Here is a 23,908-nt window from a genome sequence, read left to right on the forward strand (position 1 = left end):
ATTTGTTTAATTTAATAAAATCCTCGAACTTTTTCAAAGAAAATGCCGCATATGGAGCCTTTTAAATTTTACGCGATTGTCCAACATTGATCGTCTTACATCTGGCAACGCCATCTCATATTGGTTTGAATGAAAGAGCGCGCGATTGGATTGTTTTTGTTTTGAGTTTATTTTTAAATTATAATTTGAATTCATTGCATAAATTCGCGTATTCATTTTGTTTTCCTACGTAAAGAAAATATTTATATATTATCATAAGGTTTTTGGTTTATGTTAAGACCATATAGTATTTAGACATTTTTCGAATTTCTTGTATCCAACTTGGGGATTCTCTATTATTTGTAAGGCAGACAGTGCAGTCCAATTAGTGATTTTCATTTAGTTTGCTGCTGAGTTTGTTTCTTTAGAAATGGCGCTGAGATAAGATTTTAGACTTGAGTTAGAAATTACGTTTTGATTTTACTTATTCTTTGTTCCTAAAAGCGTGTATGTTATGTTACCTAACGTACTATTATTATTTCACTTTTCTTTTCATTATTTAGCATATAATTTTTAAAAATTTTGGTTTTTTGTTTTTGTTAAAACTAACGCTGAGTGTAGTATAAGAATTTTAGGTTATTAAAGCTTTGGTTTAAAAATTTCCTCAATATGTTTATTATGTATATGTTTTCGTTCAGACTACGCAATTATCTTCATCATAATTATCTTTTTCCTAAGTGAAACATTTTTTAATTAAAAAAAAAAATTGAAAAACCATTAGGATTAGGAAATAGTTAACATTTTAATGTTATTGTGTTAGTTATTTTGTATTTTGTTTTTTATAAAGAGCTGCTAAACCATATATAAAAAATGCTGTTGCCAAAAGTTTTGGTTTCTCAGTTAATAATCTGTATCTGTATCATGATTATCCTGTATATATACATATATGTATATATATTTTTCTTGCACTTACTTGCTAAGAATTGACGGAACTATAAAAGATTAGACTGATGTTCGTTTTAAAGTCTACGGCAATATTGTAATATTGTTCTGCATATGTTATTATTAATTCTTTTGGTATTCAAAATATTGTATTGTATGATCTACTTCGATCGCGTCAGTTATCAGACATAATGTTACGCAGAGTTATCTATTTTGAATGCAGTTTTGTTAATTTGTTCGTTGCTCATGTTTTCTTGCTTCTACGTTTGTATATTGCTTTAATCCAAATGTTTATACATATCCTCCAGTTGCGGCTTGAAATAGCTTTTCAATTGCGGCCGCTTGGCCTTGAATGTGGGCGTCAGCAAACCATTTTGTACAGAAAATGGATCTGGATGCAAATAAATATCTTTGACCTGAAATGGATGGATATATTAGATAGTGATTGATTGTTAGCTTAGCTTAAGACGTTCTCACTTACCTGCTCAAATGACTTCAGTCCACTCTGTTTGCCCCAGTTGAGCATATCATTCATAATCAGTTCCTTTACATTCTTATTATTGCACAGGACGGACAGTGTGCCGCGTACATTGTTTTCCGTGGCCCACTGCTTCAGGACATCGACATCAGGTACAACAACAGCGATAATGCAGCTCTGTGAAATGAAATTTTGATATGACATTAAAACTTTGCTGTAAGATGATCTAAATTCTTGAATTTTTGCTATTTAATACTGTTTAAATTTTTATTTTTATTTTATTTTAATAAATTTAGGGTTTTCTACTATTTTGTCTTTATTTATTTTATATATTTTTATTTATTTATGTTTAATAAAATGTTTATTATTTTAAATTTTGTTTTTTTTTTTTCTTAGTAAAATATTACTGATTTATTTGTTTAAATTTGATTTAATTTTAAATGATATTTTATTTACTCAAGAAATCATTTCTTATTTTGACACTTTGTATCCTTTTTTTAATATTTTAATTACTTTTTAAATTAGAAGAAATGTATTATTTATTGTTATTATTTTGGCACTATATTTTCATTATTTATTTATTTATTTTTACTTATTTATTTATTTTATTATTTACTTACTTATGTATTTATTTATTTTTATTTTTATTTTATGTATTTTTAATATTTTAATGATTCTAATTTATTAAATAAATATTTATATATAATATTATTATTATTATTTTTTTTTTGTATCATTATTATATTTATTTATTAATCTAATTATTATTATTTTGTATTATCTACTTTCAACTTACCTTTAAGCTCTCGCCGTACACATAAACTTGATTGACATATTGACTGAGAGTATAGATATTCTCAATCTTCTCGGGCACTATGTACTCGCCCTGGCTGAGCTTGAAGATGTGCTTGCGCCGATCGATGATCCGGAGTGTGCCATTGGGCAGCCACATGCCCACATCGCCTGTATGATGCCAGCCCTCGGCGTCGATGGCTTCGCCCGTTTTCTCGGGATCCTTATAGTAACTGGGAGAGAGAAATTGCAGTTGGGAAACTAAAATTCATATAGATAGCTCGCTTAGCTTACCCATGAAACACATTGGAGCCGCGCACGCAGACCTCGCCCGTATTCTGGTTGGCGAAATATTCCATTTCGGGCACATCGACGAGCTTGACGGCGTTGCAGGAGACGGGCGGGCCGACGTGATTGGGCACATGGTCGCCCTGCACGGTGAGCGTTATGGCACCCGTGCACTCCGTTTGGCCATAGCCCTCGAGCACCAAACAGCCGAGGGCGCAGCGCATGAAGGTGAGCACGTTGCCAGCCAGCGGCGCTGAGCCGACGACCATGAGCCGCAGATTGCCGCCAAAGGCCTGGTGCACCTTCTTGAACACAAGCTTGTCCCAGCAGCCGTTGCGGCGCAGCACGCCTCGGGCGATCTCCTTCTCCTTGGCCTTCAGGGCCATGTTGAAGAGGCCGCGCTTCAGGCTCGAGGCGGAGATATCATTCTGTATCTTGTCGTAGACCCGATTCAGCAGGCGCGGCACCGCCGGCATCACCGTGGGCCTCAGCATCTTCAGGTCGTTGGTCAGCTCCTTGATGTCGCCGGAGTAGAAGCCCACACAGCCGCCCACGTAGTACATGCCGTTCTCGCAGCAGCGCTCGAACATGTGCGCCAGCGGCAGGAAGGAGATCATCACGTCTCCGGCCCGTATGCGGTGATCGCCCATTTGCAGGATCACCGCACAGACGCCGGCCACCACGTTGCCGTGGGTGAGCATGACGCCCTTGGGATTGCCGGTGGTGCCCGATGTATAGCAGACGGTGCACAGATCCTCCGCTGTGGGCGGCACCTCCGGATGATTGCCCTTGGCGCCCAGTTTCTCGACATCGATGAACGAGAAGATTTGGACGCCCCGACTGCGCGCACGCTCCAGTGTCGTCTGGCGGATGGGCTTGATGGAGACAATGATCTTCAGGCTACGCGGTGATTTCTCCAGCAGCATCGACGCCTTGGCATCGTCTTCCACAATACAAATGGACATTTCCGTTTGGCGTATGATAAAAGCACAGGCGTCCGGGCCGAGCGTGTCGTACAGTGGAACCACAACCAGGGAGAACGAGTAGCACGCCTGCTCATACAATATCCACTCCGGCCGATTCTGCGAGTAGATCCCGATCAGCTGCTTGGGCCGTGCGCCCAGCGCCAGCATCCCTGAGCCAAAGTTCTTGGCCCGCAGCAGTGCCTCATCATAGTTGATCCACTGCGAGAATAGAGATAGAGATTAGCAAAGCTCAAAGAGAGAGTGAAAGAGAGAGAGAGATAGACTCCACTTACCTGATAAGGCGATGTTAGAGTCTCTCGCCAGCCAAGGCAGGGTCCATTGTTGGAGGCGTAGGCGCCCTCGCGAAACGTCTGATACAACGTTCGAACGTTCTCTGTGATGTAGGAAACAAATTTACCATTCTTCGACTCCTTGTAGAACTTGGAGACGTGTATTTGTTCTGGGCCCTGGAAAGAGTTACGAAACAGAAGAGAAAACAAACACGTGGACATGCAAGATGAGTGAAGGAGTTGAAGAGAAAAGAGATTTACGACGATGACAGAGCGTCTCAGGAATATAGTTATATGTTATGATAGGGATAAAGCTGAAATAAATAAACAGTCTAGGCACAAGTGGTTTATTGTTGATGGATAGAAAATACATGATATGAAACTAGGTGGGGGAATCTGCCTATTTGATATTATGAATTTTTGACTAAAATAATGCTGCATAATATTTTAACTGGTTTTGGAATTAGACAAATATATATTTAAGATCTATTTCAATATACATATATAGGATAAAGAAAAATATTTATAATGTAAAATCTAACATTTAATAAGAGATTTTCTCCATAATATAATAATCTAAATGCAAGCAAGATAAGACTTTAATTACAATATAAGACTATATGTGTTATAAGATTGTTATAAGATTGATATAATAATTTATAATGTAAGGATCGATTCATTGAACAACTTTACTTAGCTGCAAAAACTTTGATTATTTATGTTCAAATGTTCTATTTATTTACATAAAATATTTGATAGATTTTGTTTATGCCGATTTGTCACAACTTTGCTATGGTACAAAAATAGCAAAGGAAAATCCATATCAAAAAAATTAAAGGAAAAATAAATTGATTTTAGGTTTTTCCAGATCATAAATCCGTTAGCGATAATGGACATAAAAGCAATAATCTTTCAAATTGATGTGGCCAAAATCAATTGACGTGATTTACAGTTTATTTTTGGCAACAAAAAGAAAAAACAAGAAGAAGAAGTGAAAGAAACCTAAAACGATCAATTGCCAATTGTGAATGAGTGTGAGAGAAACATTGAATCGAACTATGTATATACATATGTTTGTATATGTATATAGTATGGGCGCTCGATCGATTTAAGCTATACTGCAATAGAGCACTTCCTTTATGGCTAACAGCTGCCAGCTAACGCAAATTGGACGTATGGCTGGCGAAATGTGTTGATGCATACAAAAAATAGATCCCTAAGTGCCTGATGGGCTATGTCTGTTGGATCTGATCGAGTTGGTGGGCGGAGGGAGGGTGGAGACTGGTAAGTGTGCTAACAGTTTGTTTTTAATGTGCGATTGCAAATGTATTTCAAAATTTTGGTTGCTAATAAAAACAAAATACAATAATAATAAACGATTTGTTTAGACAGGGCAGAGGGAGAGGGAGAGGGAGAGCGAGAGCCAGAGCGAGAGGGGAGACAGTGATGACGCACGCGAGTGTGAAGGAGACAAACAATACGGCTGCCTACCCCTAGAGAGGGGCCATGCCACGCCTACCCTGTGCTGTGGATCTAACAGTGGATCGTATTTAAGCTAACAACAAAATAATATAAAAAACAAAAAAAAAGGAGAGCAAAAAAATATTTTTGAATTAGTTTGGCGCAAAACTTTCAAAGACAAAGTTAAGCAGGATCAAGTTGAATATTTCTTAAATTTTCTACGGGAAAGGAATGTGGGCTAGGGATAGTCCTTAGGCTGCTCTATATCACTCTTTACCTTGAGCACGTCGCTTTGATTGTTCAGTTCAATGGGCACGCGGACGTTGGTTATCTGGCCGCAACAGGACATATTTTTGTTTCAACTTAACGAATAATAAAAAAAAAACTTTACACGTTTTTTATATGGATATTTTCCTTATTGTTTTATTGTGTGAATTATGTGCACAATTTTTTTTATTTATTGGTAATTCAAATTAGCAGACGTCGTCGCGTTTAATATGCACATTTTCCAAATTTCACTGCAAAACGAATCGGAAATTCTTTGACTCACTTCCACAGGGACATGTCCAAGTTTTCTCTCAGTGTATCCCGATCAAAGGCAATTATAAATATAGCGCCACGCCCTGTCAATTGCACTCAAGTGCAGCCAATTTAATGCTGTTATTATTATTATTATTATTATTCAATACAAACTATAGCTCTATAGACCCCGTCTGGCACCCAGATCTCTGTTGATCTATCGACAAGGCGGCCGAGTGTGCTTTGGCCTGCCCCAAATGTTTAAAAATAGTCGTTCAGTTCTTCATGCTCTGTTGTGTTGTTATCTTTTAGACGAGTGTACGCAAAAATATACAAAAATAACAACAACAACAACGACAACAAGCTAGTCAAATATTTTGCACAAACAAAAAAAAGAAAAGAAACACATATTATATATGTATATAAATTTTCTATATGGATCCTCTGCAAATGCGCCTGCCTGAGTCATGGGGAAACGGCTTTACGGCTTTACGGCTGTGCGGTTCTGGCCCATTGAAACTGAAAGATTGAATAATCATCAATTGTGAATTGATGCCCGAGCTATGGTAATTGTAGATGCCATAAAAATGCCATAAATTATAGCAAGTACATTCAAAAACTTTGAATGGATTGCAATTGCATGAATTCCATTTGTATTTGACTCAAACAATTTGCTAGCACTCAGATTGTTCAGAGATACAATATATATACTTATAAATGTTTGTATGTATAAGTATAAGTATATATTAGATTCTTTAGCTAGCCGTATCTTAACTAGTATAACAAATGTGTTTATAATGTTAATCACGTAGGCAGAGTTTTGAGCAATTCGAAAATGGAAATTTAAATATATTTTAAATAAATTTCAGTTTGATATAAAAGTTTTAAGTAAATATTTAACTTAAAATTTTTTTATTTTGTTAATACATTTTCAAATTTTGATTCTGCTAATTGAAAACAAATGTTTATCTCAAATTTCGTTCAGCTATTTTGCTTGAGCTAGTTCCTGAGGCTTCAAGAATTTCGTTTAGCTTTATAATAGCACAATCAATTAAAGTGCCCTAGTTGAATATAATTTCATGTTCCTTACAAACCCTATGAAATTCTAAAATGCTAGATTGTAATTCATATTGGCATTGAAAGCACTTGCGGTGATTCAAAACAAATAACAGCTGGCCTTTATTGAGTAAATGATGAGACATTTCTAATGGATTTAGGCTATTTCCGAAAAATATTTGGGCTTTAGGCCTTAATACGCAAGGCTCTATTAAATGCACATGCCGATATTTCGGTAATTAAGGCGCCCCAGAACGCGCCCCCCAAATTCGTCTATTATATAGAGGGTAAACACTTGAGTTGGTAAACAGCTCAAGCATCCAGAAATATCCGATTCGATGTTTAGCAACTTTACGTATCAAAAGTTGCTTCTTTAAATATCATATATTTATAAATATACTATATATTTATATATAGTATTATATATAGCATTATGCATCGTCGATAATTTAATTTTATTAAAACATATATCATCACGAATTATAAACGAAATCATTTCAACAATACGATTAATGCTGATTTTTATGTGTTTTGTTTTTTCGGTTCTGTTAAGTTTTATAGGATATTTATTTTTATTTTTATAGAGCTTTTAGACACATGTATCGAGGCTATAGCCATGCGCGATCTTGAACTTGAGTGTTGGGCTTACATAGCCCATAGGCTATAGATAAAGGCATCGACATCGCCATCGACTTTTCTTTTGACACTTTGACAAATGGCCATTCAACAATTAAATTATGTTATTTTCCGTCTCGCTCTCATTTTAGTTTCGGTCTTTTTCGCCCGTGTTTTACGTAATGATTAAACGAACGTATTTTTGTCAATTTGTTGCATATTGTCAAGAGATTTTTTGTTATGCTAGCTTGTTATTTATATATATACACATATATATTTAGAGAAAAAAATTAGTATAAAACATATATATATATATGTATATACGATATATACATGTTGTATTTTTTGTTTTAGCAGACGAAATTCTTTTTTATTTTTTGTCAATTTTTTGTATTTTCTTTCCGTTTTTCTTCAGAGGACGCGTTAAACGCAGATCTCGACGGCACGATGTTGAATTTCGAACTGAACAGCAAATATCGTGGCTAAAAATGATTTTGGCTAAAGATCTTTAACATTGCGCCTGCTGAGAGAACGACGGGTGAGCGTTTTATTCAATTCGAAGATCGCCTCGCCTCGGGGCATGGCTGGGGGAGATATGCACAGGCGAATGCCTAGGAATTTCATTCGCTTATAGGTTTTATATTAAACGGTTTTTTCTTTTTATTTAGCTCGCATAATAGTTCTGCAGTTGAACACAATCAAATATGCACAGACACACATACGCACACACCTTAGATATTCTCATTATTATAATATTTGTTTTTTGGCTTGATCAAGATGTCTTCTGCTGTTAGCTGCACGCGATTAGCGATCACAGGGACTGGCATGTGACGTAGTCATTGGGGTAGGTGGATCTGATCGGTCAGGGGTGGGTGGGTTACGCTAACACGTTGCTGGTCTTTTGTTGTGTCAGAGAATTTTTAATATTGAGCTGTTGGCGTGTTGCCCTTTGATGTGGTGCTACGAATATGATTTATGCTTAATAACAGGAAATCGGTATATATATATGAAAATTAAAATAAGCGTAAAATTATTTGTTTACATTTTGGACATATTCGGCATGTGTTAATTAACATTAATTCGTTTATCTGTTTGGGCTGAATCTGAGCTTATTTTAATATCTTCTTTTTGACTCCACATGCATTTTAAATATCTAACGTCGTTTCTCAACTTCAATTTCCCAAATTTCCCAGTATTATGCACACTTCCTGTTCAATTACCTATCGATAGTCGTTTGTCGCCTGACACTTGCTTTAAATTAAACTAGCAACCCAATTTGCATTTTCCACTCATAATTCGCATTCGCGACATGACATTTTAAATGTTAGAGATCGTGCCAAATGATTACTTACATTTACCGTTGCATCGGCAGACAGGTTGTCCCTGTGCTGTCACTCAAAACTAAATAGTATATTTATAATTATTTTACATTCGTGTGTTTTCCTTATTGTCTTCTTGCCTTGCCTTGTTTGTTTCTTATCATTCGTTAATTGAGCGGCGTTGCCACCTTGTCTAAATTCGAGCAGATTTATTGCATGTAAATATCGATACTTATTGCTGCATTGTCTAATTGGGATATTTTGGAGGCCATTCTTGTTGCTCGTGGGCTAGAATTGTTTGCTTTACATGCCAATATCTGTGAGAATTTTGTTTGTTTATAACGAATGTAAACAATAGATATATGAACTTGCACACGGTCAGAAGTTAACAATTGTCGGTAGTGTCAATAAATGCATACATATGCCAAGCAAATGTTTACAACAATTTCCCATATGCAATTTGCATATATCGAACTATTATCGAATTAGCAGCAATTGAGCTACAGCCGACTAATTAAGGCAAAAGCAAGAAGATGCCTGCCAATTGAGTCATGTCAGATGATTTATTTATGTCACAGCGCTTGATAAATTATTCGCCAGCACGTAAATGCTGCACATTTTGGCAACTATTAGGATAGGCCGGCAATTGGAGCGTGGGATTTGAATATTCGCACCACTGTAGAAGTCGCGTCATTGCAAAAATAGAATAGAAATCGTTCACAGTGGTCAAATCCGAGTGAAGAATCATGTGACGACAACAGAAACGAAATAGAAACACTATTTCATGAGACATGTGCACATCAAAGGCCAACGAGAGACTTCTGTTTTACCTCAAAGTACAAAAAAGAACAAAAGAAGCAAGGTGGACTGATATCCCTATATAGTGATCGACTAGCGTATACTCTGTACTTATACAAAATAAACAGAGAGATGACTACATCGCTTAAAAAAATAATTTGTTCTAGTGAATACATATTTCTTGGGGGAGTCCCTAAAAAATAATATAATTACATTTTAAATTTAGCACCGCTTGCATATGAAAATATGAGTGATTCGACATACTTTCTGTAAAACAAGTGCATACATATAAATTTAAAAAAAAAAAAAATGGAATAATATATTATATATATTTTAGTATATAAAATTAAAGTTTTATTTACAAGCTAAGAAAATTTCTGCAGGAAGTTTAAAATACAAAACAATATAAAAATTCCATTATCAATTAGCAAATCTAAATTTAACACATCGATATTTTCTTTAATGTCTTTCACTTTCTTCATGATTCAAAAATTGTTTAGGTATATTGAAGGGCAAAATATGAAAAATTATATACTATATAAGGCGACTGTAAATGAAAAACTAGAACATTACGAAATGACAAATTGATGAAGTCATGGCTGCACAGCCAATTGAACACAATTGGGTAAATTTTTCTCTTACCTCCAACAATGGGGATTGATTTTCCAGAGGCACTAATGGTTTTTCTGGTATTGGTCGCGTAGCAAAGTAGTAGGCAAGACTGGCTGCAACGCTGGTCAAGGTCAGCGTGCCCAAAGTTCCGCCAAAATAATAGAGATATCCATCGATTTCATCCCCTATAAAAGGCAAAAGTAAAAATATATTAATAATTTTTATATAAATATACAATATATACTAAATGAAATATATATAATACATGTAAGAAAGTAAATATAAAAAATATTGCAAAATAAATTTAAAAAAACAAAGTATAATAAATAGACCACAAAATCAAATATTAAATTAAATATGAAATATTTTCATTGGGTCTAATAAAAATATATAAAAGTACTCTATTTTTAAGAAACAAAAAACCTATGTGAATTATTATTATAACCTTACAAATCTATATGACTATTGAAGTTGTATTTTACTGCATATCAAAATACTCACAGAAATATGAAAAATTGCTGACGATAAGATGATTGATATAGGCTATAACAGATTTCTCTGGCGTCATTATTGTTGTTGTTGCCTTTATAGTTGTTGTTGATGTTAATGTAGTTGGTGTTGTATTGTTGTCTATAGATTTCCTAGATACCTGAGTGAATGTTACGTGTTCAGCCTAATGATTACCGCACTAAACTTTGCCTGAAATGAAAATGAAACTTTTTAAAATCAATATAGATTGCATGTGCGACAACTGAAAATTTAATATACATATGTATATATACGACTGTGTGCATATAGAATGTAAGAGATATATTTTTTGGGCTCCATTTACTGCGCCACTGACCATAACAAAACAAATATACCAACCAAATTGTAGACAATTTTCCGCCCAAATAGATTTGAAACAATATTTATTTAATTGCCATATGGCTGCACAGCGATAAGAAGCGTTTAAAATGCGTTTAGTATTTATGTAAAACTTATATAGTATAATAGATAATAATACGTTATGAGCAAATAATCATACATCAATCAAATAAATAATTAACCTGCATCACATACATTATCAACAAAGGTCAGCTTGAAATGTTTATAAAAGTAAATATACTTAACACATTTCTCTATTATAATTTATGTAGCACGACTTCTTGACTTTGTATTCTCGTTTCTTGTTTACTGAAAGTAACGTCTGCTCTCAGACTCTATCTAAAGCAAATATGCTTGAAAAAAGCTGTACTATCTAACATACAAAACATTTCTATATATATATGTATTCTTTATCTGTTTTACTAAATGCACCATATTGGAAGTACTCAAACGAAGTGTAGATGCTCTTACTTTTAACTTGGATTATCCACTTGGTATAGACCCATTCTAGCTGGACTCAAACGAAGTGTAGATGCTCTTACTTTTAACTTGGATTATCCACTTGGTATAGACCCATTCTAGCTAGGTCATAAATCTTTCTCAAAGTTCACAAAAGATTTACCATAAACAACCAGCTGAACTGTTTATATTATATATACCATAAACATAACAGATATATTGTTAAGATAACATATATCTATTATACATTGTTGAGTTATATTTGAGATCCATTTAAACTACATTATTGTTTATTTGGAAATTCCGAGCTGGATATGTTCAAAAGGTTTTTCCGCACTATTAAAACAACTTGATTTCTAATTAATGTGGGTTGTCAATAATGAAATATTTTAAATTAACATAGATTTGCTAGAGACACGATCATTAGATATGTGCGCAAGTGTTCCGTACTTTAGAATATGGTAAATAGAATAGTTGAAACCTGTTTACAAGTTACCTTTTGTGAGTGGAATACTTGCTGGGATTCATTAGTCTGCTGCTTGCAGCTCAGCAGCTCCATTCCACAAAGCTGATAAGTGCATATTAAGCATATACTGTAAACACACTCACCCATATAATGCCTATGTGTATGTGGTTATACATAAACCGATTGCAAGGCAGACGTTTATCAGTCTGAAGCTGAAACTTTGCACTCTTCATAATGAGATTATGTGACAAAGAACCAAAGAACGGACCCCAACAGAACATTGTTTCTTTGCACTGTCTAGACTTTAACTCCGAATTATGCAATGGCCTGGCATGGAAAGCCAGTATTGATTGCCCAGGCGAAGTTTTGCCGGGTCAAATGGATCCAGTTGTGCGGCGATACGACAAAACAACAAAGAGCCCAAACAATTGAGAGAAAGAGAGTTCCCCCTATCAAGAGGCAGAACCTCGTGCTCGTTCATTTGTGAGGTCAAGGCGGTTTCAAAAGGCTGTCGTCGCATGTTTTGCTACATTTTATATCAATGGCTTTTTTTTGGCAACTGCATTTTTTTTGGGTACATTGATTTTTCGCACAACACGTGCACATAAAAAAAAAAAAAAACTAAACCAACTGGCAGGTAGGTAAACTTACCACTATTGAGTTTTACTGGCTTGCTATCAAAGAGGTTGTTTGTAAGGCATGTCTGGACTTTGCTGCTATTTAAAACCAATATCCATAAATAAATGTTGGGGAAAATCAATTAAATTAACAAACGTTTTTTACACGGAACACGGCCGGCCCTGCTTAAACAAGGCGACACAGGGAGGAGCACAGAACACAGAACCAGAAACCAGAGAGAGAAAGTGTGTGCAAACGGAAAATGCTGCCAAACGTTACGAGCGACTAAACTGAACTGAAACGCTGAGCCGCCAGCCAAACGCGAGAAGCCAACGCAGTTGAGTCCGAGTCTGAGTCTCAGGCCAAGCCAAGTGCACAGCAAAGCAGAGCAGAGCCGGGCAGAGCCAAAGGCAATTTTAGGGTCGGCTCGCATGGCTAACAGAACGGCGGGACATGCGTGAAACGTCGAAGACGACGTCGGCAGCGACGACGACGGCGACGTCATGAATGAAGCCGGGAGAGCGGCAAACAAAGAGCGAGCTAAAAATGCTGAGAGAGCGGGAGAACGACAACAGTCAAAACAAACGTTTTGAAGTCAACTTTAACCGTTTGAGAAGCGGCTAAAAGGCAAACACGCGACACGTGCGTCGCCTGGTTGAGAGCGAAACAGCGTGGGGAGGCAAAGAGAAAGCATGGATAAAGAGAGGGAGAGAGAGCACGCGGCGGCCACAGGCGTGGGAGCATTGCCTGCTGTCTAAACCGAGAGTAGGCGAAGGGGGGCCATGCGACATGTACATAGGAGCTGCGAGTACAATGGGGGTGGATTTGCGTCTGGTTTGATGAGGTAGCCGCTCTTTGTGACGCATTTCCTACTGTGCAGCGGGGCAGTTTGACTAGAAGTGAGGCAATGTCAAATTACGGGAAGAAGAGTTAAAATTATCTAATAAATAAAATAGAGTAATAGTTGTTGGAGAAATAGGAGCAATGTATATACATATATGTATAATAAAATATGTATATATATATATATATATATATATAGGATAAAAAATTATTTGATATAATTTTAAATATTTTTGTAATATATTCATTTTTCGCTATTAATTGTAACTTAGTTGATCTTAGTTTTGTGTGTTTCTATACATATATACAAATTACTCAAATCTTTCAAGGAACAATGTATAATCTTAAATATATATTAGCTCATTAATGCATAACTCTCTCGCGCCACCCTCGCATTCGTCGTCTAAAGAAAAGTACATATTTAGCTTCGCTTTGAGTGGCCTTTTCGACAGCTGTTGTTTGGCTCTTTGGGCGGCAATTTATGAAATCAGTGGCCTGATTTAAAAACTTATATCGACGTGCTTATAAAAAATGCAAACTCTTTAGGGCCGAGTTGACCAGAGTGTCAGGATTGCAATTAATTAAATGGCCTCATGAAAACGAGGAGCTTTTTGCCTTCATTCTGAGGCCCAAGTCAAATATAATAAACTGTAGCACACTCTTAGGCTGTTTGCTTAAAGCAGAGACGTGCACCTCGAGTGCGTGTTTGGCAGTTGTTGAGCAAATGGAACGTTTACATAAAGAGTTCGGGGTCAGTGTCATGCCTGGTTCTGTTTTATCAGTGAATGGAGACCACAAACGGGACAACCGCAACTTTCAATGGATGTTTACAAATGGCACAAAAGAGCTTCGGACTGGTATAAATATACACTTTAGTTGTTAATTGTCCATCGATGCGCGAACAGCTGACTCAAATTTAGGCGAATGGGCGGCAGCAAGGAGGTGGTTATCGAGGTGGAGGACACACTCAGTTCGGAGGGCAGCTTCGCCAGCACCGTGGCGGGTCAGTGCTGTAGCGAAGAACTACAAGATCGGGAATCTGTTCAACGGAACGATCCTGCTGCCACAACGCAGACTCAAAAATTCAAAAAAAGTACCAGCGTATTATCGGGTGGCCATAACTATGCGAGCAGCAAAAATGTAGCCGAGGGTAAGTGAGAGAGTTGAGTGTTGCATTAATATTCGAAATGCTTTATATATTATATATATGTTATAGATATACTAGTGTAAAATAGTCAAATGTGCATATAATCTACGCAGTTATTTATTTATATAATTAGCTAAAATAGTGTATTTTTGTGAAATTGGAAAAATGTTATAAATGGAGTTTGGCTTCTGCGAAAAAAATAGTGCAAAATATTTATCTGATGAGCAGAGGCAATTTAAGCTGGGATTTTAAAGCTTAAAAACAAATTGGAATCCAATTCCCTTCCAACTGAGAATAGTGTTTCTTAATGTCCATTAAAATTGGGAAATTTATAAAGTGAGTTTGGCTCCTTGCCTGCAAAAAATAATGAGAAATATTGAACGCTTAACCTGATTATATTAAGATAAAATAAAGATGGGATATTGTCATGAAACGATAGAATAAAATATATATATGATTGAGGATTGAGTAGTAAGAGCTCTTAGAGATTATATAAGATTATATATAAATAAATTGTATATACGTCTTATAGCTATAGGACTTCTGATATTAAAATTCTCCTCTTATGCTTTTTAGGTCTCATGGACATAGCTTTGCTATCGGCAAATGCAAATCAGCTGCGCTTTCTGATCACCTACAACCATGCGGCATCCACATTCTACTGCAGCTTGGCTCTGGTAATACTCTCCCTGGTGCTGCAAGTGCTCGTGGGCATTGTGCTGATCTTTAAGGTAAATGCAAATCTATTTTCAGATGTGTGGGATTACATAAATATATATTAATTGTGGCTCCTTTACAGCGCCGCCTTAAGCGCTGCCAGAGCCGCAACTATATGCGAACCAATGAGGTGCTCATCATGGGCGTATTCCTTATAACTGTGATCAATGTGTTGCTGGCTGCATTTACCACAACCGACGGACGTGCCAATTGAAATAGTAAAACAGTTTTTCATATTCTTTATAAATTGAATCGTATTTAATAAAAGTTAACAAAAAAAATAGTTGTAAATGCGTTGGCCTTGATCCTCAGAAATCATTGACCAGTCCAGCTAAATGCACTTGACGTATCTGTTGTACGATATCGCAGCTTTATATATACAGACTTAAGGATTAAGGGATTTAGGTTGTTGGGGGATTTGGGTATCTTAGCCAGAGAACTCCTTCTTGATGCACTTGGCAATGGTGCTCAGCTGCATGTTGGTGGTTCCCTCATAGATGGCACCGATCTTGGCATCACGGTAGTATTTCTCCTGGGGGAAGTCACGGGTGAAGCCCACGCCGCCCATCCAGTCAATGCACTTAGTGGCGGCACGCTGAGCCACCTCCGAGGCGTAGAACTTGGCCATGGCCGCCTCCTTCAAGAAGGGTACGCCGGCCTCCTGCAGGCGAGCCGCATTGTAGGTGAGCAGGCGAGCCGCCTCAATCTCTGTGGCAATGGTGGCGATCTGGTGCTGCATGGACTGGAAGTTAAAGATGGCGTCGCCGAACTGTTTGCGCTCCAACAGATATGGAATGGTGGCATCGAAGGTGCCCTGGGCCAGGCCCACCATCTGGGCGCCAATGCCGATGCGACCCTCGTTCAGGAAGCCAGCGGCGTACTTGTAGCCATGGCCGAAGGTACCCAGGATATTCTCCTCGGGCACACGCACATTGTCGAAGGTTATCATGCAGGTGCCGGAGGCACGGATGCCCAGTTTGTCCTCAGGCTTGTTCACAATCAGACCGGGAGTCTCGCGGTCCACAATGAAGGTGGTAATGCCACGATAGCCCTGAAAAGAAAAGCAGAATTAGTATCAATATATAACAATAAAATAGATGAGGGAAGTCTAAAAATCCTTTCAATGCAGGATATTGCCCAAATATTTCATTGAAATCCAATAATAGAAGAGGATAAGGGATAAGATAAGAAGAATCAAGACCAGAGATACAGACTAAAAATCCTTCCTTAAGGTGCACTCAAGGACATTCAGAAAGTGATGAAAGATATTGAGAATATCCTTCATTAGATAATATCAAAGAATATTTGATAAATACTACAAGTTCTTAATTATTCACTTACATCTTCAGGCTTGGCATTGGCAAAGACCAGGAAGACACCAGCAACATCGGAGTTGGAGATCCACATCTTAGTGCCGTTTATCACATAGTGAGAGCCATCCTTCTTGGCCACAGTCTTTAGGGAGAAGGCATCAGAGCCCGCACCGGGTTCCGTCAGGGCGAAGCTGCCGGCATATTCCTGAGCCAGTTTGGGCAAGTATTTCGCCTTCTGCTCGGCGTTGCCAAACTTGATCATCAGCGAGTTGACCAGTGTGTTGTGAATGTCCACGAAGGCAGCGACAGCTGGATCGATCTTGGACAGCTCCTCGACAACGATGATGTTGGTCATGAAGTTGCAGCCACTGCCGCCTAGTTCCGTGTCGATTTCAATGCCCATCAGACCGTTCTCGAAGACGGCCTTCACCACAGACGGATCGAACTTGTGCTCAAAGTCCATTTTCTTGACCAGGGGCTGGATTTGTTCCTGGGCCAATTTGGCAACTGGAAACGAAAATGGAAATGCATTGAAGATAGAAGTAATCTACATATATATAAATTTTTATGAGCTATTATTTAACGATCATTAAAGAGAGCAATTAATTTATTTGATACCCAGTATCAGTGCCAGTATCAGCATCCATTGTAAGCATAAAAATAAGAAAAGATATAAAGCTTTTAGTTCTACTTTGAGCTTTTAGTAGTCGTAGTCTAAAAGGCCTTCCGATTGCTATTAATATGCTTGGCGAGCTTTCAGCAAGTTTAGCAATTTGTTATGATCGGGAAGCTTTCCTACAAGCTTTCAATGGCGTTATAACAAACTGGTTCGCATACGTATTACAAGCATACAAGTGTGTGTGTGTGTGTGTTTGGTATCGTTTCTGCTTTTTGTATGCGTGTGTATGTGCCTACGCGTGTATCTGCTTTATCAATAACGCCGCAAATTCTCTGCTCGTGTGGCGCTCTCTCTCTCTAAACGAACCGCTCTCCCTCACGCCACCCCACTCTCTCTTTCTAATCTCTCTCTCTCTTTTACGAACACATACAAACATGCATTTAAATATTATGTTATTATTTTTTATTGATGTCTCTTCGTTGTGGACATTTTTCTTGTTGCGTTGTTTTTGCTCGGAAAGCCAGCAAATGTTGCGGCCGCCAGGCACACGCCCACTTTGCTAACGAATGCTAATTTTTAGCCATAGTTGGAAAACTTGTATAATTCATTGAATCTATAAATATTTGAGTGCAAATTGAATTAGTTGACCAATAGTTGCATGCACTAGTCAACAGCTGTTGTCCTTTCATTATCCTTGAGCTAACTTCTTGTTAATTTAGTTGTTCGCATTTTACTAAGTCTATAAAACTATCATACGTTCTATAGGCACAACTGTACCAGTAATGTGTATTATTAGTTCTTCGGCATATATACATACATATATACATTCATACATACATATAAATACTTCTAAATTTTTCTATTTTTTTCCATAACTTATCCCCACATATTTGCAGTGTCTTTTGAAACAGGTTTGTACACTTAGCATGCAATCGGTGTTACGCAACATTCTGATAAGTATGAACATCAGATCATGTAGCAGACCGCACCTTGAACCCTCTACGGTCCTCATATACATACGCAAGCGATCTTAATGTAGGTATTAAATATTTTCTATAATAAAGGGCAACGAGATATTACCAAAAACAAAAGGAAATTTATATCAATTATCCAACTAGACAGAAGGGGAACTTATCAATTCTAATACAAATAATGGATAAAAACAAAAAGATAATTTGTCAATTCTCCAACTAGGACCCAGCGGTTTGTACAAGGGGAAATTTAACGCCCACCTGCTCCGCTGGCTCAACTCTCTAGGCGAATTACGCGACCAAGAACCACACATCCATTGCCCGCGCGCCACTAGAACAGTGACACAATGGGCGGAGGCGTGGCACAGCCACATATTTGCTCTATCACAAGTGTAACGCTGTGGAGTTGAGTTATTACAACAGAACAGCTGACTTACTTGTGAAAAACTCACAATCCATAACTATAATGGGAAATATATTTGAAGGGAAGAGAATTGATCCTCAAAAAAGCTTCATTCTAAATAAAAATTCCACTTATTCAACAGTCGAGCGTCACCGAGCGAGCTTGAACACGCGACTTTTTCACCAAATACGAGTTTCATACAATTTTATAGGCAGCCCTTTAGCGTGCTGCGCCATCGTCGACCACTCGGCAGCTTCGTCCAAAGCAAAGACTCTTAAAGCGACTGCGAAGCAAGCTATTTTTAGCACACACACATACGAATATTCGCTGTGGTGTTATGTTATTGTTTTTTTTTTTTTTTTTTTTTTTTTACTCGCGTCGCAATTGTGGATATGGAAAAAATATATGAAAATTGAAATGCAAATAACAATTGTTATTTTCAAATATTTGAAATGTATATAAATATTAAATTATATAAATGCCACGTTGACGTTAATTAATAGAAAATAAATTAAACAAAAAAATTAAAATGATATACATACTAAAAATCCTAAAGGATCCTGTGAATATATCTATATATATATATATAGGTATGCATATATATGTATAGTATAGTATATATACATACATATATATTAAATTGGTTGCCACGTTTAATTATGTAAATTAAACTTATATACTATACATAAATTTAATGTGCAAGGATACAAATATCCTTCTTTCAGCATTTGAATATTATATAATTCGTTCAGCTTAATTGGACTAAATTGATTAATTTAAATAAACACCACATGGCAAGCAAACGTTGCAAAAAAAAAATATATATATATATGTATTCATATACGTATAACATATATATATATTTAATTAAATTCACATTAATATATATGTATGTACATATAAAAATGTTACAAGTGTAAATTAGATTTCATTCGCATTTTTCATTACAACGAGAATGAGCTTATCTACCGCAGCTAGAACATCCCCGCCCCCTTTGTTTCTATCTCTTTTGCTCCCTCTGCCCCGCCGCAATGTCTAAGCGTGTACAGTTTTTTTTTATCAGCACACACGCATACATATGTGCACAAAATACAATATGAAATAATAAAAATAAAATAAAATGCATCAAACGAACCGAAAATCCAACTACACCTAAATATGTATAATAATAAATAAGGAACAACAACAACAACAACAACAACCATGCGTTGATTAAATTACGTAACAAAAACCGATGTTGACTACAAAAAAAAAAAAAAAAAAAGAATTATTTTAAAATCATTTTATGCACCACACTACGAAGTTGCTTAAGAAAGGCAAGTGAAGGCTATAGTCTATATTCATATATGCTATACTCTACTGATCTAGCCAAAGGACTCACCTGTCTCCTTCATCATTTTCTCATCGTCGGTGAGGAATGTTAGTGCCGGGGGGAGGCCGGTCGTCGAGGACATGGCTGCGGATTGCTGACGTGCTGCATTGGCCAGCTATAAGAAAAGGCAATGGAAATAATTCAAGTTCAAATTTAGTTGAGATAGCGAAGGGGCGTGGCAGTAACCTTACCATACGGATGGGCATCTTCTTCAAGGTGTTCATCATCTTGAATCTTTATGTATGTATGTAAGAGTATGAAGTAAATTCAATCAACACTGGAAACTGGACACTGTTTTGAGCTCTTCTCACGCACAACTACAGCAGTTCACTTCTCACGCGCGACTAATTTCCAATTAGGCTCCAGTAGTAGATTTTGGTCACCGATCAGCAGCAAGAAGAATATCAAGAATTTGAAAGCTCTCACAGCAGAAACTCAACACAGTAAATATGTTCAAAGCGTGTGGCCGTTATGCACGATACGCTGCTCACGTATCTAATTGGATAACAGTGGAAAACATGGTTACGCCTTTGTCGAAATCTCTGGAAATAGGAAGAAATATTTTATTTAAAGTTTTATTCTGCTTTAATTTTGCTTTAGTTTATTAGTTTATTAAAAATAGTTATTTATGTACATACCTATTCAAATATATTCCAATGGTTGCACAACTGTTGAGCTCGCGGTGGCAGCGCCGAGTAGTGCTGTAAAACGGTTGGGTACCATTTTGAGTAAAATTTTGACACTTCCGCCGGCCGCAGCTGTCAAAATTCTTTCTTTTCGTTGTTATTACGACGGTAGTTTGGTGTAAGTTCTTATGTTCAATATAATTTAGCATTTGTACAGCCATCATTGTTTATTTTGAAGAGTTAATAATGAAAATGTGTAGGGCATAATGTGGCACACACGATTAAAGTGAAATTTTGACGGTTTTACACAGTTTGTCGTGTGCAAGGCAACTCGCAAAAATAAACAAATGCAACACGAATGCAAAATGAAATAGAAAAGTTGCTAATCAATGGAATTGTTTTACGTATCCACAGCCCACACAACCAATCAAAATGAAATTGAACAAGTTTGTGTCGTCGTCGCGCAGGAAGAACCGCAAGCGCCACTTCCAGGCCCCGTCACACATCCGCCGTCGCCTGATGTCCGCCCCTCTGTCCAAGGAGCTGCGTCAGAAGTACAACGTGCGCTCGATGCCCATTCGTCGTGACGATGAGGTTCAGGTGATCCGCGGCCACAACAAGGGCAGCCAGGTCGGCAAAGTTGTCCAGGCCTACCGCAAGAAGTTCGTCGTCTACATTGAGAAGATCCAGCGTGAGAATGCGAACGGCACCAACGTCTACGTTGGCATCCACCCCAGCAAAGTTTTGATTGTTAAGCTGAAGCTGGATAAGGATCGCAAGGCCATTCTGGAGCGTCGCAGCAAGGGACGTCTGGCTGCTCTGGGCAAGGACAAGGGCAAATACACGGAAGAGACTGCCGCTCAGCCCATGGAGACGGCGTAAATGCTCCCTCCCAAGCACCTAACACCAACAACAACAACTGTTATTTGTGTGCAGCAGCAGCAACAAAAACAACAACGACGTCGCTGTTTACAGTTTTTTACCGTAACGCTTAGTGTCAATGAGAATTGGAAGATATTGTGTGAAGTGAGAAAATGCCGCAATTCTTTTACAATAAAGAAGAGTTGAATTTTCCCAAAATTTGTAAATTACAAATCTATTTATTTTGTTTCTTTGGTTTTGTGTATATAAAATGCTTAAATTTAAGTATTTAAAGCTGAGCTTAAAACAGAAACTGGAACTGGAGCTGGAGTAATCCTTGGCTGGAGTAATCCTTGGCTCCAGTCTGTTGGAACTGAATTCCGACCGGATACTCTGAACTAAGGAATACTCTCATGTTAATGCATCTGAGTAAAAAAAAAAATGTACCAAAATAGATACGGTCTGGTGCTCAGCTGCATTTCATTATTTATTTATTATCAACCAGTGTCCCAGTAAAATACTTTGCTGTAATAGTCCTCATAATTGAAGATTTACAAGGGCTCAAAAATGTTAATATCGTTCATCGATATAGTTTGCCTTGGGCAGACTGTCTGCAAGTCAATCTTTAGCTGAAGCTCACATTCATTTTGATTTAGTCGTATTCGAGCTGTCGAGAGAGAAGGATATATGTATTAAACTTGAAAAAAAAAAAAAAAACGTAAGTACAAGAAGAAGAAAAAAAATGCAAACGGTAAATTTTTTGTGTATCGATAGTGCCATCTTGTCTAGCTGCAGTTAATCGACATCAACTTACTGGACATCTAGGCCATCGTCTAGAACTTTGTTTATCTGCAATAGCAAAAGGAATGAAAAATGGCATCCTCGAATTTCAATGATTTTGTCTCATGTCCGTATGACAAAACACACAATGTGTTGCGAGGCCGTTTATTGCAACACTTGGATCGCTGCAGTCGCAACTCCAATATCGAATTGAAAGTTTGCCCCTTTAATGATGTTCATCGCTTCCCTGAGGAAAATATTGGGGTGAGATAGTCATATTGTCAGGCTGTTACAGATCATAAAATTTACTTTACTCTGCTGCTGTCTAGGAGCATATTAAAGTATGCCCGGACCGTGCCAGCTTTGAATTGTTTAAGCACAAGGAAGAGCTGCCAGGGGCAAAGGCAGCCGCATCCATAGATGTGGTTAAATGTGATGAAGACTGGGACAAAGATCCCGATGTCCCAACCTACAATCCGAATGCGTACTGTGAGGAGAATTTGGTGATTCGTTCAAATGTCGTAAACGGACAGCCAAGATCAGTTCGTCGTAATTTCCGCGCGAATGAACGACGTCGTTTTGCAGATAAACAATAAAAATAAAAAATTGCATAAAAAACGCATATATGTATGTAGATATGCATACGTACATTTACATAAATATTTCTATTGGTTTTAGATTTTTATTACAAAAATTTTACACAATAAAGCGAGAGCATGTATTATCAATAGCAATAAATCTGGATTTAATTGAAGAAACCGATCAAACAGGGCTTCCAACAAAAAAAAGGTAGTTATGTATAAATCTTAAATAGGATAAATTGCATGATTCAATTTGGGCAAGATATTATCGATTGCTTATTTATTATTCTTATATCTACAACGGAAGATGATGGTTTAATGCAATTAAATCACATACATTTTCTATGGTTAAACTTTGGTATGTAAGTTTATAAATCAGTCCTTGAGTCAACGATTACGGTTTGGCAGTTTGTATGGCGCCGGACGTTGTGTTCCTGTGCAGTTGGCTTTGGTTGGTAATTTCATCTTTTGCTCGCTTCCTGTGGCATCTTCATCGCTGTCTTCGCCTAGCAGACGCTTGCGCTCCTGTTTTATGAATGCCTTGCGGTGTGAGGGGAACATGCCATTCGGTTCACGAACAATGTTAGCGTTGATAACGTATTGCTGCGGATCATAGTCGGGCACATATTCGTCGTCCCAGTTCTCTTCCGTTTCGATTTTTTCGTGTTTTGTCTCTTCGTTCAGCGGGGCGGGAGCACTCTGCTGATAATGCGCAACGATTTTACGATCGATGCATGTTCTTGTGTGTTGCTGTGTGTGTGAGAGAGAGATTTTAGCAAAATTCAAATGATCGAGTGTTACTTGTGTTACTCACCAAGAAATCTGGCTCAGGTATAAGATGAGCCTTGTTAAATGGACACACAAGCAGCTCCACTTCGTCTTTATAGATTTCTCGGCATTTCAGTATGTGCTGCTGGAGCTTTTTCCGTAACATTTTATGCGTCTTGTTGTAGGGACAGCATACCATATCGTTTGCGTCCATTACATTCATTTTGTAAGAAGTTGAATTAAAGATCAAATTTAAAACGAGGTTGAATGTTGCGATCTGCGTAGTTGTGGAGTGTTGGCAAACGTGAAACCGCGACTTTACACAGCTTTGCATTATGAAACCTAGCTCAAACTATCGAAACAAAAAATAAGTTTTTTAAGTC

The 23,908-nt window shown here is 37.4% G+C and overlaps 6 protein-coding genes across 12 annotated transcripts; 3 read left to right on the top strand and 3 right to left on the bottom strand.

The window, feature by feature from the left end:
• Positions 1 to 145: 145 nt before the first annotated feature.
• LOC108612354 (long-chain-fatty-acid--CoA ligase 5) lies at positions 146 to 12,838 on the bottom strand. 7 transcript variants are annotated; one of them, XM_089468035.1, is made up of 9 exons: positions 12,681 to 12,838; positions 12,558 to 12,619; positions 10,616 to 10,813; positions 10,145 to 10,299; positions 3,738 to 3,911; positions 2,486 to 3,663; positions 2,196 to 2,424; positions 1,403 to 1,576; positions 146 to 1,337 (listed from the first exon to the last, which is right to left on the bottom strand). In XM_089468035.1, the coding sequence occupies exons 3-9, from the start codon at positions 10,680 to 10,682 to the stop codon at positions 1,200 to 1,202; spliced, it is 2,115 nt and encodes a 704-aa protein (XP_089324161.1). In that variant the 5' UTR covers positions 10,683 to 10,813; positions 12,558 to 12,619; positions 12,681 to 12,838; the 3' UTR covers positions 146 to 1,199. The 7 variants fall into 7 exon arrangements, with proteins under 7 accessions (XP_089324161.1, XP_089324164.1, XP_089324162.1 ...); XM_089468038.1 differs by having other exon boundaries at positions 10,616 to 10,830; XM_089468036.1 differs by having other exon boundaries at positions 12,558 to 12,622; positions 12,681 to 12,835.
• An 868-nt stretch (positions 12,839 to 13,706) lies between these two features.
• On the top strand, positions 13,707 to 16,330 carry NijB (Ninjurin B). The gene is made up of 3 exons (XM_089468649.1): positions 13,707 to 14,517; positions 15,091 to 15,245; positions 15,314 to 16,330. Exons 1-3 carry the CDS (start codon positions 14,292 to 14,294, stop codon positions 15,443 to 15,445), a joined length of 513 nt encoding a protein of 170 aa, XP_089324775.1. The 5' UTR covers positions 13,707 to 14,291; the 3' UTR covers positions 15,446 to 16,330.
• On the bottom strand, positions 15,468 to 20,271 carry LOC149269236 (short/branched chain specific acyl-CoA dehydrogenase, mitochondrial). Its single transcript, XM_089468645.1, has 4 exons — positions 20,101 to 20,271; positions 19,919 to 20,024; positions 16,573 to 17,051; positions 15,468 to 16,282 (listed from the first exon to the last, which is right to left on the bottom strand). The coding sequence occupies exons 1-4, from the start codon at positions 20,134 to 20,136 to the stop codon at positions 15,659 to 15,661; spliced, it is 1,245 nt and encodes a 414-aa protein (XP_089324771.1). The 5' UTR covers positions 20,137 to 20,271; the 3' UTR covers positions 15,468 to 15,658.
• A 284-nt stretch (positions 20,272 to 20,555) lies between these two features.
• RpL26 (ribosomal protein L26) lies at positions 20,556 to 21,630 on the top strand. The gene is made up of 2 exons (XM_018017497.2): positions 20,556 to 20,713; positions 20,950 to 21,630. Exon 2 carries the CDS (start codon positions 20,968 to 20,970, stop codon positions 21,415 to 21,417), a length of 450 nt encoding a protein of 149 aa, XP_017872986.1. The 5' UTR covers positions 20,556 to 20,713; positions 20,950 to 20,967; the 3' UTR covers positions 21,418 to 21,630.
• Positions 21,631 to 21,783: 153 nt separating this feature from the next.
• On the top strand, positions 21,784 to 23,508 carry LOC149269237 (gametocyte-specific factor 1 homolog). Its single transcript, XM_089468650.1, has 3 exons — positions 21,784 to 22,114; positions 22,171 to 22,440; positions 22,506 to 23,508. The coding sequence occupies exons 2-3, from the start codon at positions 22,270 to 22,272 to the stop codon at positions 22,770 to 22,772; spliced, it is 438 nt and encodes a 145-aa protein (XP_089324776.1). The 5' UTR covers positions 21,784 to 22,114; positions 22,171 to 22,269; the 3' UTR covers positions 22,773 to 23,508.
• On the bottom strand, positions 23,005 to 23,859 carry LOC149269238 (gametocyte-specific factor 1 homolog). Its single transcript, XM_089468647.1, has 2 exons — positions 23,572 to 23,859; positions 23,005 to 23,507 (listed from the first exon to the last, which is right to left on the bottom strand). The coding sequence occupies exons 1-2, from the start codon at positions 23,857 to 23,859 to the stop codon at positions 23,145 to 23,147; spliced, it is 651 nt and encodes a 216-aa protein (XP_089324773.1). The 3' UTR covers positions 23,005 to 23,144.
• Positions 23,860 to 23,908: the final 49 nt, after the last annotated feature.

Source organism: Drosophila arizonae, chromosome 4, assembly GCF_054131065.1.
Source record: "Drosophila arizonae isolate 15081-1271.41 chromosome 4, UAZ_ARI_1.0, whole genome shotgun sequence".
Taxonomy (NCBI): Eukaryota; Metazoa; Arthropoda; class Insecta; order Diptera; family Drosophilidae; genus Drosophila; species Drosophila arizonae.

Coding starts and splice junctions, on each gene's coding strand:
- LOC149269236 (XM_089468645.1), bottom strand. CDS start 20,136: ATGATGAACACCTTGAAGAAGATGCCCATCCGTATG. Junction 20,025..20,100: donor AGAAGATGCCCATCCGTATG/GTAAGGTTACTG, acceptor CTTTTCTTATAG/CTGGCCAATGCAGCACGTCA. Junction 17,052..19,918: donor GAAAATGATGAAGGAGACAG/GTGAGTCCTTTG, acceptor TTTCGTTTCCAG/TTGCCAAATTGGCCCAGGAA.
- RpL26 (XM_018017497.2), top strand. CDS start 20,968: ATGAAATTGAACAAGTTTGTGTCGTCGTCGCGCAGGAAGAACCGCAAG.
- NijB (XM_089468649.1), top strand. CDS start 14,292: ATGGGCGGCAGCAAGGAGGTGGTTATCGAGGTGGAGGACACACTCAGT. Junction 14,518..15,090: donor CAGCAAAAATGTAGCCGAGG/GTAAGTGAGAGA, acceptor TATGCTTTTTAG/GTCTCATGGACATAGCTTTG. Junction 15,246..15,313: donor GCATTGTGCTGATCTTTAAG/GTAAATGCAAAT, acceptor GCTCCTTTACAG/CGCCGCCTTAAGCGCTGCCA.
- LOC149269237 (XM_089468650.1), top strand. CDS start 22,270: ATGGCATCCTCGAATTTCAATGATTTTGTCTCATGTCCGTATGACAAA. Junction 22,441..22,505: donor TCCCTGAGGAAAATATTGGG/GTGAGATAGTCA, acceptor GCTGCTGTCTAG/GAGCATATTAAAGTATGCCC.
- LOC108612354 (XM_089468035.1), bottom strand. CDS start 10,682: ATGACGCCAGAGAAATCTGTTATAGCCTATATCAATCATCTTATCGTC. Junction 3,912..10,144: donor ATCAATCCCCATTGTTGGAG/GTAAGAGAAAAA, acceptor AACTCTTTCCAG/GGCCCAGAACAAATACACGT. Junction 3,664..3,737: donor CTCTAACATCGCCTTATCAG/GTAAGTGGAGTC, acceptor CTATTCTCGCAG/TGGATCAACTATGATGAGGC.
- LOC149269238 (XM_089468647.1), bottom strand. CDS start 23,859: ATGCAAAGCTGTGTAAAGTCGCGGTTTCACGTTTGCCAACACTCCACA. Junction 23,508..23,571: donor TACCTGAGCCAGATTTCTTG/GTGAGTAACACA, acceptor TCACACACACAG/CAACACACAAGAACATGCAT.